The sequence below is a fragment of the Podarcis raffonei genome, chromosome 15, assembly GCF_027172205.1.
Source record: "Podarcis raffonei isolate rPodRaf1 chromosome 15, rPodRaf1.pri, whole genome shotgun sequence".
Classification (NCBI taxonomy): Eukaryota; Metazoa; Chordata; class Lepidosauria; order Squamata; family Lacertidae; genus Podarcis; species Podarcis raffonei.
The window spans coordinates 21,232,977-21,253,639 of record NC_070616.1 but is presented as its reverse complement, the minus strand read 5'-3'; the positions used below and the strand labels follow the sequence as shown (position 1 = coordinate 21,253,639).

Genomic DNA, 20,663 nt, shown 5'->3' with positions numbered 1-20,663 from the left:
CACCACATATGCACAAAGGAACCATGAGCTGCACATCACCTCCAGCAAGCAGGCAAATAGGACTTATCCATTTTAGCTATGCTATATAAAGCCCTTCCTTGTGCTCTTGAACAGTGATGCAGAATCAAGAATTAGGGAACCCACCCCATTCCCACCAGCAGGTGGCACGATTGGACTAGCTGAGCTTTAAATATCATCCGTCTGTGGTTTTCGCCCCCCTCATATGAAAGTGATAAAAAGCAGTCGGGAATTTTGCTCAAAGCCGATCATATGAGAATGAGAAATATTAAACTCAAAGTAAATATACCAGCCTGTGAACACTTGTGGGTATCGGCTGGCTGTTGTCTCTTTGTTAATGTAGTTAAAAGCAAGGACACCCGGGGCTGGGACTTCAGAGAGCCAGGTCTGTGCAAAAAGCCAAGCCCACATTCGTATTCAGAATGGAGAGCAATGAATGGGTTTCACAGACTAGCGATAGACTTGGCGCAAACACTCGGATACCTGCATGAATGACAAACATCCTGAATGGGTGGCGGGGTCCTTGGAACTGTGTGACTTAAACAATGGAGCTGGTGCATGATGGGTGCAGACTGGGAGGTTGTCAAGATGAGGGGGAGGGAAAAATAAATGAGGTCTGGCTGGAACTACCCCCCCTCATAGCCACACATTCAGTGAATGCATTGTCATCGGGCAAGAGGAATTGCCGCCCCCTCCCATAAGTGTAAAACAACGCACCCACACAAGCAACTTTCCATTGTAAAGACTGGCAGCACTTCTAACAGAAGAACTTTGGAAGCTGCCTTATACTAAGGCAGGCTGTCGGTCCAGTTAGCTCAGTATTGCCAACACTGTCTGGCAGAAGCTCTCCAGGGTTTCAGAAGAGGAACATACTCAGCCCTAGCCAAGGGATTGAACCTGGGACATTCTGCAGGCAACGCAGATGATCTATTACTGATCCATGTCTCTTCAGAAAATAAAAGTCTGGCATGGAATAGGTTATGAATTAAGCTATTGAGGACTTGTTTGCAGGCCTTTCCCAACTTGGCCTGGGAGGGTGTGGCTCTCACTGACTCCAGCTACAAAAGCTGAGGCTGCTGAACAGACTCATGGGCTAGGCTATTGTTGATGACTACTTTTGCTATGCTGTAATTAAAGAACCTTTTAATGAGGGTGAAAGAGGAGAGCACAAAATATGGTTTGAAGCTCAACATCTAAAAAAATGAAGATCATGGCCACTGGTCCCATCACCTCCTGGCAAATAGAAGGGGAAGAAATGGAGGCAGTGAGAGATTATACTTTCTTGGGCTCCATGATCACTGCAGATGGTGACAGCAGCCACGAAATTAAAAGACACCTGCTTCTTGGGAGAAAAGCAATGAAAAACCTAGACAGCATCTTAAAAAGCAGAGACATCACCTTGCCAACAAATGTCCGTATAGTTAAAGCTATGGTTTTCCCAGTAGTGATGTATGGGAGTGAAAGCTGGACCATAAAGAAGGCTGATCGCCGAAGAATTGATGCTTTTGAATTATGGTGCTGGAGGAGACTCTTGAGAGTCCCATGGACTGCAAGAAGATCAAACCTATCCATTCTGAAGGAAATCAGCCCTGAGTGCTCACTGGAAGGACAGATCCTGAAGCTGAGACCCCAATACTTTGGCCACCTCATGAGAAGAGAAGACTCCCTGGAAAAGACCCTGATGTTGGGAAAGATTGAGAGCACAAAGAGAAGGGGATGACAGAGGACAAGATGGTTGGACAGTGTTCTCGAAGCTATGAACATGAGTTTGACCAAACTGCGGGAGGCAGTGGAAGACAGGAGTGCCTGGTGTGCTCTGGTCCATGGGGTCACGAAGAGTTGGACACGACTAAACGACTAAACAACAACATGCATTATTTTCACCTCACACATGCTTTGAACTGTGGATAGGCGGCAAACAAATAAAATTGTGTATGTATGTTATCTACATTTCAGTCACTGTAGTTCTGGAAGAGGAAGTGGAAACCCCTCTCGGCATCCTCCTCAAACTACACCTGCCAGGATCCTGTGGGGGAAGCGTCCAGGTGCCTGCAAATGGGTTTCCAGATGTTGACGGACTACCCATCATTCTTGGCAGGTGGCCATGGTGGCTTATGCTGATGGGAGCTGGAGTTCAAGGGAATCCATGCAAACACATCTGAGGTGTGAAGCAGGACTGGTGAGGGGTGTTTGGCCTGGGGAGTGTTCTGAGGACCAGACAGGGAATCCTGGAGATATGCATTTAAACCCTGCCCCTCAAGTCTGTTCCCTACTCCTGTTGTATCTGGAGGGCGTCACCAATATCTAGGCAAACGATGACCATGTACATACACAATAGACAATATTTATAGAATTCCTTCAAACCATAATAAGTACAAAATGAAATCTTTAGTATCAAAATCTTTAAATGAAGCGAGGTACCATACTTTGTAAGATGAAAGACAAGCTGTGAAGCTTTGTGTATTCAGCAAATATTATGTCCAACACTGAACAGTGATTCCAGATATTGACTACTGTTTTGTAGAATTCTTCATCAGCATGGTGGGAGGATTTGGAATTGCTTCATAAACCCATCTTATTTCGAATGAATGTATGTAAATGAAAATATCAAATGCTGTGGAACAGTGCTGTGGAAATGTAGTCACTGCTCTCAGTTGGAGGGCAGCAGTTTGGGGATGGCTACCCTAGGTGGATTCATGCAAGAGGTGCCAAAAAACACCTGTTTCAAATCCTGCCAGAGAAACCTGGGAGTCTTGTCAACTGAGATAACAGCTTAGAAAATGGCCTGGGAGTGCTCTGCCAACATCTGCCCCGATGACATCATTCTTATCCATTATCATTCGGTTCCAAAATGGATAGTTTAAACACTAGAATTCCTGGACATCCAATGAAGCTGAATGTTGAGAGATTCTGCAGAGAGAAAAGAAAGCCCTGCACACAGCACATAGTTTAACGATGGAACTCACTCCCATACGAGGCAGTGACAGCCACCAACTTAAGTGGCTTTAAGATTAGACAATTCATGGAGGAGAGGGCTGTTAGCCATGAAGGCTGTGATCTGCCTCCACGGTCAGATGAAGTGATGCTTCTGAATGCCAGTTGCTGGAAGCCACAGGAGGGAAGAGTGCTCCTGTGTCTGAATCCTGCTTGTGGGTTTTCCACAGGTATCTGGGTGGTGACTGTGAGAACAGGACATGGACTAGATTGGACTCCCTTTGGCCTCATCCAGCAGGCTTTTCTTGTCCAAGAGAAGGCATATGAAGCCCCCTCCTGTCAGCTAGATACAGTGGACCCTCCAGATATGAACTTAAGTCATCCCGGGGGTCCGTACTTATCCCAAAAAGTCCCTATCTGGAGGTGCTACTTCTGCGCGCGCACACAGTGCAATAGAGCACTTCTGTGCCCGCACATGCAGCGAAACCCAGAAGTATACACTTCAGGGTTTGCCGTGTTCGTAACTCGAAATTACATTACCCGAAGGTAACATAACCCGAGGTACCACTGTACCATTATTTTCACTGGAAAAAGAACCATATCTCATTCCACTCACTAGCGTGGTATGGGAAAGAATATATAATCAAAGACAAATGACAATTAACAAAATAAATGAAGTGTGTGCAGTTTGTGATGCACCACCATCGGATTATTTTTTTTAATTGAGTTTGCCCAATTACTCGTTAATTTGCAAAACTCGTTCGCATTGAACAAGCTTCCCCGCTCATTATAGCATGACTTCTGAAAACTCCACTGAAAGGATAATAACTGATAATCCAGACGGTAAGTCGAAAAAATAAATAACTTAAAAATAGAGAGAAGGAAAATAAATTGGGGGGGGGGTATCTGCAAGTTGGTTTCAAAACGAAAGAAAATGCAGCAGCCAATCTGATGAGTCTGGCGTTTTTATGTTTTCAATGACAGTGAAATAAAAATGGACAGAAGACACATCTATGTTGATGTTGTGGAATCCACAAAAGGACCTGTCCTGGATCATGATCGTCTACACTTAGATGTTACAGGAATCAAGATCAGGGATCAGCCTAATACTGCCTGACTTCAGCAGGTAGTAGCTGTCTGAGGTCTTGGGTAGAGGTCGTTGGCCTCAGGGATTTACCTTGTGACCTTACATAGGCAAAATGAATGGTGTACCACCATGCTACAGATTGGCCACCCTCCTTTTGCGCCCGTTCTCCCTTTCTTGTTTTCCTTCCATGCACAAAAAATCCTGCTCCTTCTGCTACTGGCACTTGGTGCAAAAAATCCTAGGTTCAGTCCCCAGCATCTCCAGGCACAGATGACAGAGAACCACATCTAAAACCCTGGAGTTATTAAAAACAACTCCTGGAATCAGCTGTGGAGAACGTGGGGCCTCTGCCCAAGGAAGGCTTGATTATAAATATTCCTGACTTTTGTGAAACTTGAGGACACTTGTTACCTTGCCAACATATATTAGAAAACGATCAAATTAGTTTCCTCCTATGTAGGCATTCTGTTCAGCTCTGTATATACTGAGATGCATAATTTTCTACATCCTGCGCTCCTTTAGTTACCAGATAATGATAATGACCATTTATACTTGCAGTCGCCAATTAACTTACACTGTTGTGCTCCCTGAGTTGAAATCCAACATGACCAGCACACACAAAGCATGTGGGATACATATTCATAAAGATGCCCTCTGCTTCAGAGGAGGCTGTTCATGAAGTCAGTTTCATTTAAAATAGGTTTATTTCACTTATAGGTGTTATCCATTAAGGCAAATGCTATGACAAAGGCCATTGGCCAAGCTATCAATCTCCTGTCCTAATGGATATCAAGTGTAAGTAAAATAAACCTGTGTTTTAATGGAATGGATTCCATCAGCTACCTAATCTCTCTGCAACAGGGTTCCCATGGGAATACGCTGCCATCACAATATGGAGAGGCATGAAAATGTTTGGAGGCAAATGGGATAGAAACTGGTAAGTCTACTTCCCTGCTTACCTGTTTATCTTCCACTCTGCCAGCTTCTCCGGCATCCGTATTCTAAGCCCCCATCGGATAGACTCCTGAGCTCTGATACTAGCTTGCAACAATAGACTGTGCCTGCAGATGGAGGCTTCAATGAATCTGACCCAGAAATCCTTCTGGTCCCTCTCAAGACTCACACTTCATCTCCCTGCCTACACTTCAGTGCACCAATTGCTTATGCCTGTCTGTTCAGATGATGGAGAATGTTCACAGTGACCTTGTGCTATTGAAGTATGCATTACACCAACTGAGCCAGGAAACGACTATTTCAGTTGGAAAATCTGGGGACAGAAACTCATTAGGTATGTTAAGAAGAAGCAGAACCATTCCAAACAGAAGTCACACCAGTGTGACAGTGTGCAAAGGCTGCTTTGGGTTACATCCTAAAAGTAATTCACTGCTTTGGGTTACATTAGCTACATTACAGCAGCTAATGACTTTTAGGACTTCTTAAGAGTCAAGGTTCTGTACAATAAGGGTGGCTAAACTGTAGCCTTCCCAATGTTTCTAACCTACAACTCCCATCAGCCCCAGACAGCATGGACAAGGTGCTCACATTAGTCTTTAAAACCACAAATGACTTGGGTCTCAAATATTTTTTAAAAACCCCACCAACCTTGCTTGGGTACTCAGATCTGTAGATGGGGCTCTCATGGTGGTCCCACCACCCTTAGAAGAGCAGGGAATGGTGGCCCAGGAGAGTGCTTTCTCTCTGGCACCCCCTAAATTTTGGAGCCCCTACCCCATAGAGGTGTTCGTGTCATCTTCGTTGCACAGCTTCTGCAGTCTGCTGAAGATCCTCCTCTTTACCTTGGCCTTCAACAGTTAAAGCATTTTGTTTTGGAGGGGACCCACCTCCTTTGCTGAATTTATACAGTTCTGTTCCATTTAGAGTGGTTTTCCTTGTTTTATAATTGCAATAGCTTTATAGGTTTTCAGTCTATTGCATATTCTATTGTAACAACCTGCCCTGGGGCTTTATGCTGAAGGACAAGTAAGAAATCTTACCAATAAATAAATAAGGAGGTTAGCACCCCTGCTGTAGAAGAACGGTCTATCCCTTCTGCTCTTAGATGTTGATGTTCCTCCTATCAAGCAAGTAATAAAGTTCTGAAATAGCAATTTTTCCTCCTTGAATCATGGGTGCAAATTGTCTTCTATAGTTCTGGCTTACTCGAAGTTCCAGTGGCTTCTCAATGAGATTTCAGTGCCTTGGGGCTATCTAGCACCTTTCATGAACCTTCAGTGACTTCCAAGGAAGTTACTACCCAAGTTAACACCTTGTTTTTGTTTTAAAAAAAACAAAGAAAGAAAGGAAACCAATAATTCTCAGAAGTCTCCGTGTACAAATTTCTAGGAAATTTCCTTGGTGTCTAACATGCCTTGCTTTATGCCAGAGGGTAGTAAATAAGCACTATAACTGTCAGCCACTGTAGAAGAGCCTAATTAGTGGTGTGATTTAGAGCTGAAACAGCTTTCCCCATTGTGCAAAACAGAGATAATATAAGGCACGAACCTGAAAAGTATGAAGAAGAGCCATCGCTGGGCCTCAGGAAACGTTCCTTGGGCTCAAAGCTTCCTGCGGGGCATGGAGCTGTCATGAGATCATCAGCACAGAGGTGGCCTGCAAGATGAGAGAAGAATATAAGTAGAACTTGGCTGCTAGATCAAGCCCAATGGCCAAATCTAGTCCAGCACCCTGTTCTCACAGTGGCTGATGACATGCCTCTTCTGGGAAGCCTGCAGGAAGGATCTGGGTGCAACAGCGCTATCCTCACTTGGGTTCCCCAGTAGCTTAAATTCAGAGGCAACCATTGCACCTCTTGGGACCCAGCCTACAGGCCCCACTAATAGCAGGCCCCCTGATAATGACTTCAGGTGAGAGTCATCTCCCCAGTAGACCTCACAAAGTGTCTAGTCACAATCAGGACACCTCATACTTGGACTTTACCACTTCAATCTGCAAGCAGGGGAGCACACATGCAGATGTTCTGCCATAGGGAAATATCTATCTACCCTTTGGAAAGCACTCATTCAAACAATCTCCCCACCTGCTATCTAAAGGGGTACATGCTTGCATAAGCTAGTTAAGAACTATATTTGGGCATGATGCATCCAGAAGCTAACAATATAAAATCCAAACCCCCGATATCTAAACAATTTTTAAAAGACACATTACTTTTTTTTTTTTAATTAAATATTTATTAGCATTTTCAAGAAACAAACAAGGACAAAAAATAAACAGAACAAAAGAAAAATACAAAAATACATAACAAAATTAAACAACAAAAGAAAAATAGAAAAAACACATAAAGTTACTAATACTTATTGTTCCTAACCTTATTTCTCAGACCTCCTCACACCTCCCCTTCTTGTATTCCAATTTAAATTGTCAGTTCAGCAAGTCCTTAACTTATTTCTTTACCTTAACTTATACATTTATTCTAACATACCATTTTTTTTTACTTTGCTTCTTTTTTCCATTTCCTCCATTTATTTTTAACAATCTTATTTTCAATTAATTTAAAAAAAGAAAAAACCAATTTTACCTTATTAAAAAACACACATCAATACTTATACCTCATTAGTTGTTCTTAAACCTTTTTCCTAAAGTCGACCAAAATTTCCCTTCCACGATTTACCCAATTTCCTTACCACTAATTAAAAATAAAAAAAGGAAAACAAATTATCCTTATGTGCCCTTTGGATTCCCAACCTCCACCCACCCTTTTCCCGGTTCCAGTCCCCGACCAATGTCCATCAGTCTTTATGTTATTTATTTAGCCTGGAGACCTCACATCTGAGGCCCTTTTATCTCTCTCAGTTCCTTTCTGCCGGTCTCTTTGATGGTCCTTAGTGTTAAACCCCAAGTCTCGGAGGGGCTCCGGCCCAGCAGAATCCTTGTTGCTTCCAGCCGATCTTCCATACTTAAAAGCAAAGCCTGTGGGGGGCTCCAACTCTTGTTTCAAATTTCTTACAGATCCAGATGTCCCCAAGGCTCCAGCTTTCACCTTCCGCAGATTTGTAATCCTCAGGTCTTCAGATCTCCTCCAAGGGAGATCTCTCCATTTTCCAGGCTCCCATTCAGACCAGGCTTTCCACATCCAATTTTTATTGTCCTTTTTTATCATCATGTCAGGCCTCATATTGTAACTTTCCTTTAACTCCTGCACATCTCCTGCTTCTCCTTCATTTTCTTCAAAAACAGCACCTTGCTCCATCATTTCTGCACTTTCAGTTTCATTTATTTGTTCAGTTAAGTAGGCTTCCTGTTTCAAATCCTTATCAGGCTCAAAACTGTTGTTTACTGACCAGTGTAGTAGTGATACCTTTGTAGACATAACATTGTATTCATCTTTCAAGTTTCCCAAGAGAGCGAGTGTTCTGTCCAATTCTGCTTGGAATTTACGTACTTCAGTCATTTTTGTAATGTAGTATCCCTATTACCCCTCTAGGGGGATTTTAGTTCCTTAATGTTCCTTTCAGCTCAAAACCAAAAGTCCAGTTATTTTGTATCAGCCCTCGTTGTTTTCAACAAAGTTGTACCAATTGAACCAGCAAAAACAGCAGAAACAATGTTCTCTTTTTCCAAAAGACACATTACAACCAACTTTTTTAAAAGCTGTATTAATTACTATTATTATTATAATATATTTATTTATGTCCCGCCTTTTCCTCTGACAGGCCTCAGGGTGGCTTACAGATAAATACTTGGTTGTATTTATTACAATATTTACCATAATGAGGATATCGCTAGTCACAACTCTGCTTTTTGATTGCAAAATGTTGATAACAAAAATAGCAATTAAGAAGCCAAAGCAAATTGCTAAAAGCAAGCGGAGCAGCAGACGAAAATCCAAAGCAAATTTGCCAAATAGATTTAAGGCCTGTTGTCATAAGCATGTCTTCAGAAGGCAGTGAAAAGCCAACAGAACAGGTCCGTTCTTGAAGCAGGGAGTTCCGTAATCCAGGTGTAGCGACAAAGCAGGCCTTCCTTTGAACTATGAAACTTGACTCACTTCTAGTTTCTGTGCTTTCCTTCAGACATTGAACACTGACCTGAATTCCACTGTCCACATGGCATCAAATGAAGCCTGTTCACTGGCTCCCCCAAGTACTGTGTGGATAAACAAATCAGCATAATGCAAAAAAAGGGGGGAGAGTCACCTGAAGGGCAGAGCTGGCACTGAAGGGCTCCAGCAGAGCGAGTGGATTCCTGGGCCTGATGCACCTCACCCAGGCCATCTGTAGAGCAGGCACTTCCATTACACTTTGGACTCTCAGTCTGCCTGGGAGTTGGGTCCCAAGAGCCAGGGGGACAGGGGAGGGGCTGAATGGTGCCGGCATGAGGACAGGAATATCCTGAAGGAAAAAGCAAAGTGACAGGTTGTGATGTGGCGGACAAGGGATGCATTCTTGTAGCCCCTGCATGATTTCACTGAAGCTGGTGAAATCAGCGAAAGGACAAGATGGTGTCTATGGCTCAGAACCTGTGGAGAATGGTTGGCTGGCTAAATGCACTTAGTTCTCTGACAACATTTGAAAGTTCTTTCTTTCTTTTCTTCTTTCTTTCTTTCTTTCTTTCTTTCTTTCTTTCTTTCCTCTCTCTCTCTCTCTCTCTCTCTCTCTCTCTCTCTCTCTCTTTCTCTCTTTCTAGAGCTAATGAGCATAGGACGCCAGATTTATTTAAGATAAAGAATGGTACCACACTTCCCTGAACACCAATAAAATGCACACCCACAGTCTGCAGAGCAGTAGGAAACCAAGTGATATCAGAGGTCAAGTCCTCTCCCTGCTCTTCTCCCTAATGATATTGCTTAAAGCAGGAGGTGATGGAGTGAGGAGATACCAGGTCATGACTGCAGTCACTCTTGCAAAGCGTCGATACCTCCACCTTCCCTCAGCAAAGTAGTTGAAAATCATGTTGCTTTGCAACGTTCGAAGTGAAATCAGAATTAATTTGGAATTAACATCCAGGGAGATGTTGTTTTCAAAGTAGGGATGGAACAGCTGTTAATTTCTCCTTCTCTCAGTATCCCATTTTCTCTGCTGCAGCACTGCAGCACTAGTGCCTGTTGAGGCCACCAATGGGACAAAGCTGCCTATTGTGAAGGTCAAGGGAAATGCATGCTCTATGCAAAGCCCACATTCTGTGACTGAACCCTGGCGCCTCCCCTCCTTCTTAAAGGCTTCCTGTGTAGAGCAAGGTGCAGATCCATTTCCTTCTTCACTGTGATGGGGGAAACTGCCCCTGTAGAAATTTTGCCTTCCATGGTGTTCTTAAAAGAGCAGAAATCCCAGATGGGATATGGAAGCTCCACATTAGGATAATTGAGGGAAGGATGAAGGCCCTGGCGTCTTGCCATTGATTGGTTCCACTGGTTGTATTAAAGCCATGAGGGCATCACAAAATGCATGCATCCTGCTCTTCCCTTCTGTTTGGAGACACTGCACCTTTGCCAAGCTCTAGACCTGACTAGAGAGATCAGTCCTAGAAATGGGGGCAGGTCCATCATTTCCACAAGCCCTTCCTCCTTGGCTCCTCCTTATACTCCCTCTTCAAAAGTAGCAACACTATTCCTAGATGCTTACATACTTCCTGAATGTCCTGACTTCTTCTCCCTTGAACCTCACACTCTGATGACTCAGAAGTTTCAGTTAGCCTCCTGCTGGCCTCCTCAGGGTTATACTGCTCTTCCCCTCCTAAACAGGATGCCCAGATTTCCCAAAGACATCTCAGCATTTTCCCTAGGTGTGTCTGGGTGTGGTGTCCTCCCCACAAGTTTAACCTCAAGCACCTCTAGCTAAAGCACCTTGGAGTGCAGGATTGGGAAAGACCCCACCACCACTGTTACTGAGAAGTTGGGAAAGCTCCCATCAGTCAGGGCACCAACCTAGGTTGCTAAAGGTTTAGCACAGTATAAGGCAGCTTCCTACATCCCTGCTTTGAACAAGGGCATTTCCATCTCCTATGCCATTCTTCCTCTTATGTAGATATTTGCAAAGCCTTGGCCAGTTCACAACTTCATCTTACTCTAGAGTTGGACCACAGGACAAATTACAGCCCCTTCACCAAAATGTTGAACTCGAGACAAACCACATTACACACACACACACACACACACACACACACACTTACTTTCATTTATTATATTTCTGTGCCACTTTTGACTCACAAGGCTCATAAGCAAAAAATAACAGTAGCATAATAGAGCATTATAAATACAACATAAATAGTATAGAATAATTAACAAATTATGAGTAAAACAACCACCTTCTACAAAACACTATTAACAAAATAACTAAAAAATAAGCTAAACAGCAAACCCACAACAAAAGTCATGTAAGATTCACAAAGCATTACACACTCATAATCTACAAAACAATTTTAACAAATTAGCAACCCAAAATAAAACACTGTTGAATTCACACATACTCTCTCCCCACCCCCATGACTCATAATCTTCCACTGGGTTCATCAAAAGACACATACACATAATGCCCATGGCAGCAGCTGTGTTCTGAAGGGTCTAGGGCTGGAGGGTGGGGCAAGGCAGGTGATGGTCAGCACAAAGTCTCACTCTGCTCATATATATCTGTGTGAGTTTTAGACGCCTTTCCTAGGCTTTGTTGCTAATATTAAGAAAAGACTGGTTTGCAAATGTTTCATTATGTCAAAAATGGCCAATTTTTGTAGACAAAGACTGTGTCTTGCTCTGCCAGAACCGCTCTGAAATGACAATATTCTGTACCAACCTCTAGAGATTGCCTTGGTGCCAGCACACGTTCTCCTAGCTCCATATTTTGCACAATGAATGCTCCCGGGAGCAGGCTGCTCTCTATTCATCGGACACTAATACCAGAAGCCGAAAGCCTGGAAACCCAAGACCCAATGTTATCTGATTTCCATAACAGTGAATTACAGACCACTGCTGGAAGTGAACCACCAAGGCTTTTCATGAAACATCAATCATTCCATTTTGCCTTTTATCAGTCGACATCAAGGCAGCCAGAATACAGGAACACTTCATTATTTAATTAGGAGGATCCTCATTACAGAGATCAGAATCAAGTTACTGACTACACTGGCACAGTGGGAGGTACCTGAATGTGCTCATTAAATACTTTGGCTTCCAATGGAGCAACAAGTCATGAAGAAGGGGAGAGCCTGAAACTCCCCAGGAGATGGAACTTTGGGCCTGGAAGGCCACGAAGCAAACAGCTCCGCAAAGCTTTAGCTGCTTTCATTAAGGAGCTGTCCAGTGCTGAAAGCTACCCTGATGTATTGTGACCAGGGATGCTTAAGAAATTTGATCTTCACAAATTTCAAAGCAAATCGACCTGATCAGCCCCTCTTGGACTTAGCATGAGGATTAGAACATAGCTATCTGCCCAACACAATTCTTGGCTCAAAAAAATGCACAAGGTAATATGTCCAAAGGTGTACTTTTGAAAGAAAGTTAAGTTTTAAGTTACACATTTAAAACAGAATGTTTTTATATCAGTGTAAATCAGCTGATTGTTAGCATAGCATTGTGCACAGAAGCCTCAATGGTCAGTTGATCATCAGGGCTTGCAAAGCACAGTGCTAGCAGAGTCCCAATGATTAGCTGATTCTTGGTGCTTGCAAGTCACCGTGCCAGGGGTCCCATCAGCTGATTGGTGGTGCCTGAAAATATCTTTGTGGCCCAGGCAGACCTTTACCTGCTCCACACTCAGTGTCATAAATGATGTGGCCATGGCTTGGCTAAAATGTTCTCATGAGTCAGATAGGGAGGCCTAGTGGGCTTTACTAGGTCCATGGGCTGGAGAATCCTCACCATTGATCGACACCCTGTGTTTTTCCTTGTCTTAATTTACACTTTTCCATTACCTCCCTGGAATGCAGGTACCTATCTTACAGCCTTCTCCCACCACCCTATTCCTGTGTGGGAGACCAGTCCTGATATTGCTGGGCTTGTGACCCTGGTCTTCGCTGTGCATGTATGCTGAGCCCTTTCTTCCTTGTCCACCCAGAATTCCCAAGGCTGATGCTTTTATAGCTTCACATTTATTATTTCATACTAGAGACAGATAATTTAGAATGGGATAAAAAGAGAAACCGGCAGAAGCTAGAAAGTGTTTAGTCAACTCACCTTGAGAGTAAAAAAATAAAAAGCCACTGGTGATGCCTGAAGTGCCGCTGAGTATTTTTACATGCCACCAACCATTCCTAATATGCCTGGCAAGCAGGCAGCGCTGAAGCCTTGCAGTTATCTCTGCTGTGCATTTATGGGTTCTAGTTCATACAATTTTCAAAAAAAGAAAACTCCTTTGATTTTGGGTAGTTGTTCAGATCACACTACCAGCCTGTTTGCAACTGCTTTCATATAATTTGGCAGAGAAATCCTTGCCTATGGGTGCATTGGAGAAGAATGCAGTCTTAATGTAATATGAATTTCATAGTGTGTCTGTCTATCTGTCTATATCTATCTATCTATCTATCTATCTATCTATCTATCTATCTATCTATCATCTATCTATCTAAAAATAAAAACTCACAAGGGTAAGCCAAATGCATTTGCTTCCCATCTTCTCCCCATAAAAAGTGCTTTGGTGATTTTCACAGATAACTCTTCACCCATCTCCAGAGGGAAATAAATTTCCAGCATGAATTATTTCAGATATTTGATTCCCTTCCAGCCCGATTTTATGCTGAGAGACAGTGTGCAGTGGGAAGCAACCTCTAATTCTGGTTGCTTGTCTTTCTCTGTAATTTTCTGAGCCATTTCAGCCAATTAATCATCTCTAATAACATTCTACGCTTTCATAATTCTCAAAGGCAATTGTTGCTTTTTAAAACAAAGGTCTGAGCTCCCCTCTGCCCATCCTCCTGTCATATTTGGTTCAGCGCTAATGTCACAGTGATGAATTTGCAACACCCCGATCATTCCCACAATGACAGGCTAGCGATATCCTGAGGACGGGATTATCAAGACGTCTCTGGAATATCAAGCAGGGGGGAGGTGTGCAGTAGTTAAGAGCAAGGAGCTCTTTAAATGGCTTATGGAGGACAATTGAGAATTCACTTATTTACTGGTGGAGCACATCTAATCTCCCAGGCTTTACTTTCAGCTTTCCTGAAGACTTAAAAAGTTGAGCCTGCCAAGTTGCTTCAAGTCATAGAAATGTAGGGCTGTAAAGGACCTGAAAGTCACTCAGGCAAGCCCTCCCCCATTCAGGTGGGCTGGCCTGACCCACAGATTCTCCCAAGCTGAGGTTATTACAAATCAATAAGTTGAAGTCACACAGAATTCCACTTCAGCATCTGCTGAAGACGCACAGAGAGACGTGAAACAGACACAAAGACCTTTTCCCCAAAACATTTATTCCTTACACTGTTAAGCAACTCAAAGCTATTTTACTGGGTAACTCCCAAGATGGACATCAGGAGCTGACTGGGAAAATGAAGCTTCATTTCTTTTTAATTGCAAAGTGCATTAATTGTGCCAAAATCTGGAGCCCCAGATCAGAGCACACAAAGTTATTAATGATTATGGCATGTCAAACCAGGGTGTATTCACACACACTTTTTAATATGCTCAAGTCCTCATTTTTTCCCTAAGCCTCACGTCTCTCTCTGGGTTGCCAGAAATCACTTTCTCTGAGTCTTTGGCAGAATATGAGAGGCACCATTCATAGAAAAACAACCAGGGACTTTAGCATCTCTGCTGATTCACCCTGTCTAAATATTGAATAGCATTTATTGTGTTAACCCATATACCAAAGCAGAAACCTGCCTAAATATTGAGTGTGTGGCCTCCTATCCAGTCGATGATATAAGGACAGGGCTTTTATCTCATATCACTGCACTTTTTACTATGAAGAAGAAAGGGAAGATTACCTCTTTGTCACACAGTATTGTCTTGCTCTCCTGGGATCAGCATGGAGCAAATGAAACCTAATTGCTGCTGAAATATCTTCACGACTCTACTGCCCCCAGACTGTCACTGAGCCACTGCTTTAATAAGAACTATTTCAAGGGTTTGGAAGCAAAAGCAGAGAGTTACTATTGATCCAGGGCCTGTCTGTGTTTTGTATCCAAGGTGGCTCAGAAGAACAGCCTACCTGTTGGACAAGGCTGGCACTCTGGACTTCCTTCCGTAGAGAAAAAGCCAGGGAAGCAGGCTCTGCAAAAGGTATGGCTGGGATTGGGCTCGTGGCCACCTGGGCAATGCTGAAGAGAGAAAACAGAGAACAATTTGATGATGATGCCTTTCCCCAACACAAAATTATCCATACAACCAAAGCCCAATTGATTCTTAATACACAAACAAAATAAATTTGCAATCAAAAATAGAGTTAAGAGGGACATTAAAAAAACTATGTATGTATGTATGTATTATTACTTATTTGTCACTACCATACAATTAAAAAGACAGAAAGAAGATACAATATCAAGTTAAAATACATCAAAATATTAGAAAGTATTATTAACTAGAAGTGCTTATACTATATCAACATAAAAAGGACACATCCTATTCTTCTCATCTAAAAGATGAACACCAATTAGGAGATCAGCTAGCATTAGGTGTGATACTCTATACCTGTATCTCCTGTCCATCGGGGCAGACATATCCTTTGGGGCATTCCTGACACTCCATCTCTCCAGCAGGCGAATACTGACCAGGGATGCACTTTCGCTGTAGACCCATCTGTGGATCACACCGGTAGCCATCTGGACAAACCTGGCACCCAACTCGGGTGCCCAAGCTGATGTAACCATCTGGGCAGGCCTGCCAAGGAAGTTATGAACCATTAAGAGGTGTGCTATTAAGTGGAAGGGTGTCCCCAAAGGAGTCACAGAAATGCTGCGTTCCCAATTTGCCATTACTGGAACCAAGATCTTTATGAATAACATTTCACTAGCAGCCAAATGTCTGGGTGCAACTCATGAACAAGCATTTGCCCTTTATAACACCAACATTTTTGCTTCCATTTTGCAATCTCTTTTTGCTTCATGTGCCAGATCTTTCAGCAACTTTTTAGATCCAACTCATGTGTGGTGGACTCAGGTGACCTCCAAAGGGCAAAGCCATTAGCACCACTTCAGCTAGTGCATCAATTGTGCTATTCCTGGACAAGGATAGCCAGGCCACTGTAACTCATACACTGGTGAGCTCATGTTTAGACTACTGCAATGCACAGTATGTGGACCTTCCCTTGTGGCTGGTCCAGGGGCTTCAGTTGGTGCTGCATATTGTGGTCTGGGTTGTGAGCAGTGGGTACATTATCACACCAATGCTAAGGGATCAGCACTGGTCGCCAAGCCAGTTTTAAGCTGAAGTTACTTACATATAAAACCTAAACAACAATGGACCAGGAAAACAAAAGGACTGACCCCCCCAACCTGCCTGGGAACAGGATAAAGATGAATAAATGAAACCCCAGTTAGCCTTGCCGTGGCTGGATGATGATTGACATGTCATAATGTAGAGGTGGGATTTTTCACTGGTAGTGCTGGTGTTATAGAATGCACTCTGTATTAGAGAGAAGGAGAAACTCAATGAACTCTTTTTATTTTATTCTGGCAGAAGATGGAGGGGTGTGATGATGAAGCAGGGGTGTTTTGTGGGAGCTTACTTGGCACCAGGAATATTTAAAGGGAAAGAAAGAAAGTCAAAAGCAGAAAAACTGGTGCTCACATTTTGCAATGCCCAAGATATTAAGAAACAACCCATACACATCAGAAACAATCCCATAATATTCTTTTGGGCTCACGTCAGTTATGAGCAGCTGATGAAAGAGTAATTTCTCTTAAATAGCACTGCAGAGATGTGTTAATCACAGGATCTGGGAACACGCCCCATGTTTTGCCTGGCAGAGGGAGAACAACTGAATGTATTATTTTAATTCAGAACATCTAATGATGGGGATTTTGCTACCCGGATGATGAAAGTTGCATTTTTTTTAACTTAGAGACCTCTATCTTCTATGCCAAATACATTTAGATGGGAAGTAAGGATGGATCTGGACAGGAGTCTGTGTTACCAGCCCCTGAGTTTACAACAGCCTCCAGCTGGCTCTATATGGCCCTGACAATCTATAGAGCCTCATTCCAGGAATGTCTAGGCCCTTCAGCACTGCCACTTCACATAGTTGCTCCCTCATGTTAGATGCAATAATCAGCAGAGCACTATCCCAGCTGACAGGTTTTACTTTGTGCTCTACCTGCCCCCCCCCCAACCCATGATAAACTGCATGAGATCTGTCTCCCGCTCTGCTCCTGGGTACACTGTGGGCTCCTCAACACACATGGGGGAGGGGGAAGAGTGAAAGAGAGAGAGATTGCAGCCTTTAAATTTTATTTCAAAAATCAGCTGCTAAATACTTAACTGACCAATTGTGTCACAGATAGCTCAGTTCTGCCCTCCTAAAATAAAGCCTGGCTACGCCCATGGTGGGTGGGGCTCCCTGCCTTATTGTTTGAAGAAACAAGAAGGATTCAGCAACTGAGCACCCTCTGAGTATGAACAGAAACCCCATTTTAGCTACATACTCTCCTCTTTCCCGTCCTGTTTCATTTACCTGGCAGGATGCAATATCTTCCTGAGCTGTAAGTTGATTATAGGTTCCTATGGGGCATAAGCGTGGAGCTATCTGACCTCCTGGGCAGCTGCAAAGCAAAGCAACAAAAGTTTGAGTCCAACTGACTTTTGGCTCCTTGTGAGTTTCCCACAGCAAGGGCTAAGCCTCAGCTGAACTTCAATTAGACCTAATAGGCTGACTCTCATACTATCACCCTATAGTGGGACTCAAAGTGAAGGTTTTCTTCCAGTTCACTCACAGGAATGTAGCTTTTTAGGCTCAGTAGGTAGTTTTAACTAAAGTACACATTTTTTGCAAGCCATCTCCCCTGATATAATGTATTTTGTATGTTACTTTCACCGATACATATATTTTTATGCATGCTTTAACTGTGCACGTGCGTTTTGGCAAACACTGGTTGCAGAACTGCAGCAGAAAATTTAGGTAAGTGAGAATTTCAAAGGATAGCTGTGTTCTGGGTCGCATATTGTTTCAGACAGTGTGGCTTTGATATATTTGGCTTTAAAGGCATACTAAATCAAATTTCTCCTCCATCCCCATGATCTGCAAAATATTCCAAGGTCCTTCTTTCTAATACTCTCATCCCATTCTAAATCCATCCTTCACCCAATTCTGAAATATTGTCCCTTACTATCCTGCTTCTCCTCTGTCCCCCTCTCCACTCCCTTTATGGATTCCCCAATAATGAATTGTAGTTTGTAAGGACCTCAGGGCAGAGCCCTACTTCCTTTTCCTTTTTGCCTGGAAACCTCTGTAAAGTGCCACCTCCCTACTAGCCTCTTCTGAGCACAGAAACAAACCGAAGCTTCTCTGGGATCCCTTTATGCATTTCTAGTTTCATTGTGTAACACACACACACACACAAAATCACTGGCCTAAGATGCTCCCTTACAAGAATCCAACAGGGCACTCGAGGCAGTTGCCAGAGGTGTGGTAGTATCCTTTTGAGCAGTTAATGAGGCACCGACTCTTACAGATTATATCTTCATCACTCATGGAAAGAGGGAAAGTTCCTGCAAGAAAGAAGAAAACGGTCCCTGGAGATGGCAAGCACAGCAGAGCCAGGATACTAGATCTAGCTTCCCAACAGAAATTGTCTGAAGGCATGTGAGGCCACCACGTTGCTAAAGCTAAACAGGTCTGGATCAGTACCTGGATTGGAGAGCAACTGGGGACCACATCTGTCTGTCTGTCTATCATTTTTATAGTCCACCTTTCCTCCAAAGAACTCAAGGTGGCCTACATCGTTCTTTTCCTCCCCATTTTAGCCTTCCAACAACTCTGTGAGGTTGGCTAAGCTTAGAGTGAGTGACTGACCCAAAGTTACCCAGTGAGCTACATGACCGAGTGAGCATTTGAACCCTGGTCTCCCAGATCCTAGTATAACACTCTAACCACTACACCCCATTGGCTCTCACATGTACGCTGTCTCGGGTTTCATGATGGAGGAAAGGCAGGATATAAATGCAATAAATAAATAAATTGCCCCTCTTTTTCTTCAAGGAGCTCAAGGTGGTGTACATGGTTCTCACTCTCCTCATTTAATCCTCACAACAACCTTGTGTAGTAATTTAGTGTGTCAGGCAGTGACCAGTCCAACGTCACTCAGTGAATTTCATGGCTTAGTGGGGATTTGAACACTTGTCTCCCAGGTCTTAGTCTGGTCCTGTATGCCACAATCCTCTCAGTTCAGAAGGTCAGAAGAAAGATGTTATGACTCAATGTCTGGAAGACATGGCCTGGGAGATCTACCAGCAATCCTAGCAATGGGGAGGTTTGCAGTGTGTCTTCTCGAAAGGAACTCAACACATGTCCAGAGGCAGTTTTATCACATCCCAGGGCACAACCTTGCTATCAAGGAGAGATTCTGGAGCTGGCCACAAATCCAGCTCTGCCTAACAGAAGACCAGAAGCCAACCTGAGAATCCAGAAATATGGCTCCCTTCAGGGGGGAAAACTGACACCTGCTTCCAAGAGACTTCAATGCAACTTCATTAATAATAATAATAATAATAATAATAATAATAATAATAATAATTTATTATTTATACACTGCCCATCTGGCGGGGTTTCCCTAGTCACTCTCGGCGGCTTCCAACAAAATATTAAAATACAATCATCTGTTAAACATTAAAATCTTCCTTAAACAGGGCTGCCTTCAGATGTCTTCTAAAAGTCTGGTAGTTGTTTATCTCTTTGACATCTGATGGGAGGGTGTTCCACAGGGCAGGTGCCACTACTGAGAAGGCCCTCTGCCTGGTTCCCTGTAGCTTGGCTTCTTGCAGCGGGGGAACCACCAGAAGGCCCTTGGCACTGGACCTCAGTGTCTGGGCAAAGCGATGGGGGTGGAGACACTCCTTCAGATATACTGGACCTTTCCCTTTAGGCAAAATGAAGATAATCATACCGCAAGCTCCTTTGTAACAAAAACAAACAAACACCCTTTTTGAAAGGGTGGAATTCATGAATCAACAGTTTGTATTAGGAAATGGGCTTCCTGAACCCAAGGTCTAAAGATTTTAGTGTGAGCACTTGACACTAAAATGCTTCTTTTCTGTGTCCCGACATCATTTCCAGAGCTCAGCCAGTGAGAGCCCATTAGTTTCAATCTAACGAAGGTCTGGCCCATGATCCCTTTGTAACTGTGCCTGGTGCTATGCCTTTTGGAGGACTTGACTCTCAGCACATGTATTCATTATTTGCTTATTAGGCAAGCTGCCCAACAAATGGTAGAGATGTTTGATGCCGGCAGCATGGGCCAGATTGTTCTTTCAGAAATGGACTTTTTCTTTCAAACATGCAAACAGAAGAGAGCAGAGCAAAAAGGGGCAGGATTGTTCCACTGCCAGAAATTTACTAAGCATGCACAGAAATTAATGCCATATTTACACCATACATTTAAAGGGCATTTAAAGCACACCCCACCCAAAGAATCCTGGGAAGTGTAACCCCTGAGTCATAATTGCAAGCACCCTTAACAAACTACAGTTCACAGGCTTTGTGGGGGGGGGAGAGATGTACTTTTTAGACATGGTGGGCTTATCCATACC

At 43.3% G+C, this 20,663-nt stretch overlaps 1 protein-coding gene across 7 annotated transcripts in view; it reads right to left on the bottom strand.

Annotated features, from left to right (window-relative positions):
- The window catches only part of LOC128402396 (zonadhesin-like), a 137,529-nt gene extending 117,930 nt beyond the window's left edge, over positions 1–19,599 (bottom strand). For all 7 annotated transcript variants that reach the window (XR_008327674.1, XR_008327675.1, XR_008327676.1 and 4 more), the window contains exons 1-6: positions 18,506–19,599; positions 17,593–17,680; positions 15,612–15,800; positions 15,133–15,241; positions 9,193–9,387; positions 6,542–6,649 (exon numbers count right to left, since the gene is read on the bottom strand). Coding sequence is in view for 4 of the 7 variants with exons in the window: in XM_053366470.1 (XP_053222445.1) it covers positions 6,542–6,649; positions 9,193–9,387; positions 15,133–15,241; positions 15,612–15,800; positions 17,593–17,680; positions 18,506–18,813 (997 nt within the window). In the remaining 3 variants the exon portion in view is untranslated. The remainder of the gene's footprint in view (positions 1–6,541; positions 6,650–9,192; positions 9,388–15,132; positions 15,242–15,611; positions 15,801–17,592; positions 17,681–18,505) is intronic.
- Between the last annotated feature and the right edge of the window lie 1,064 nt (positions 19,600–20,663).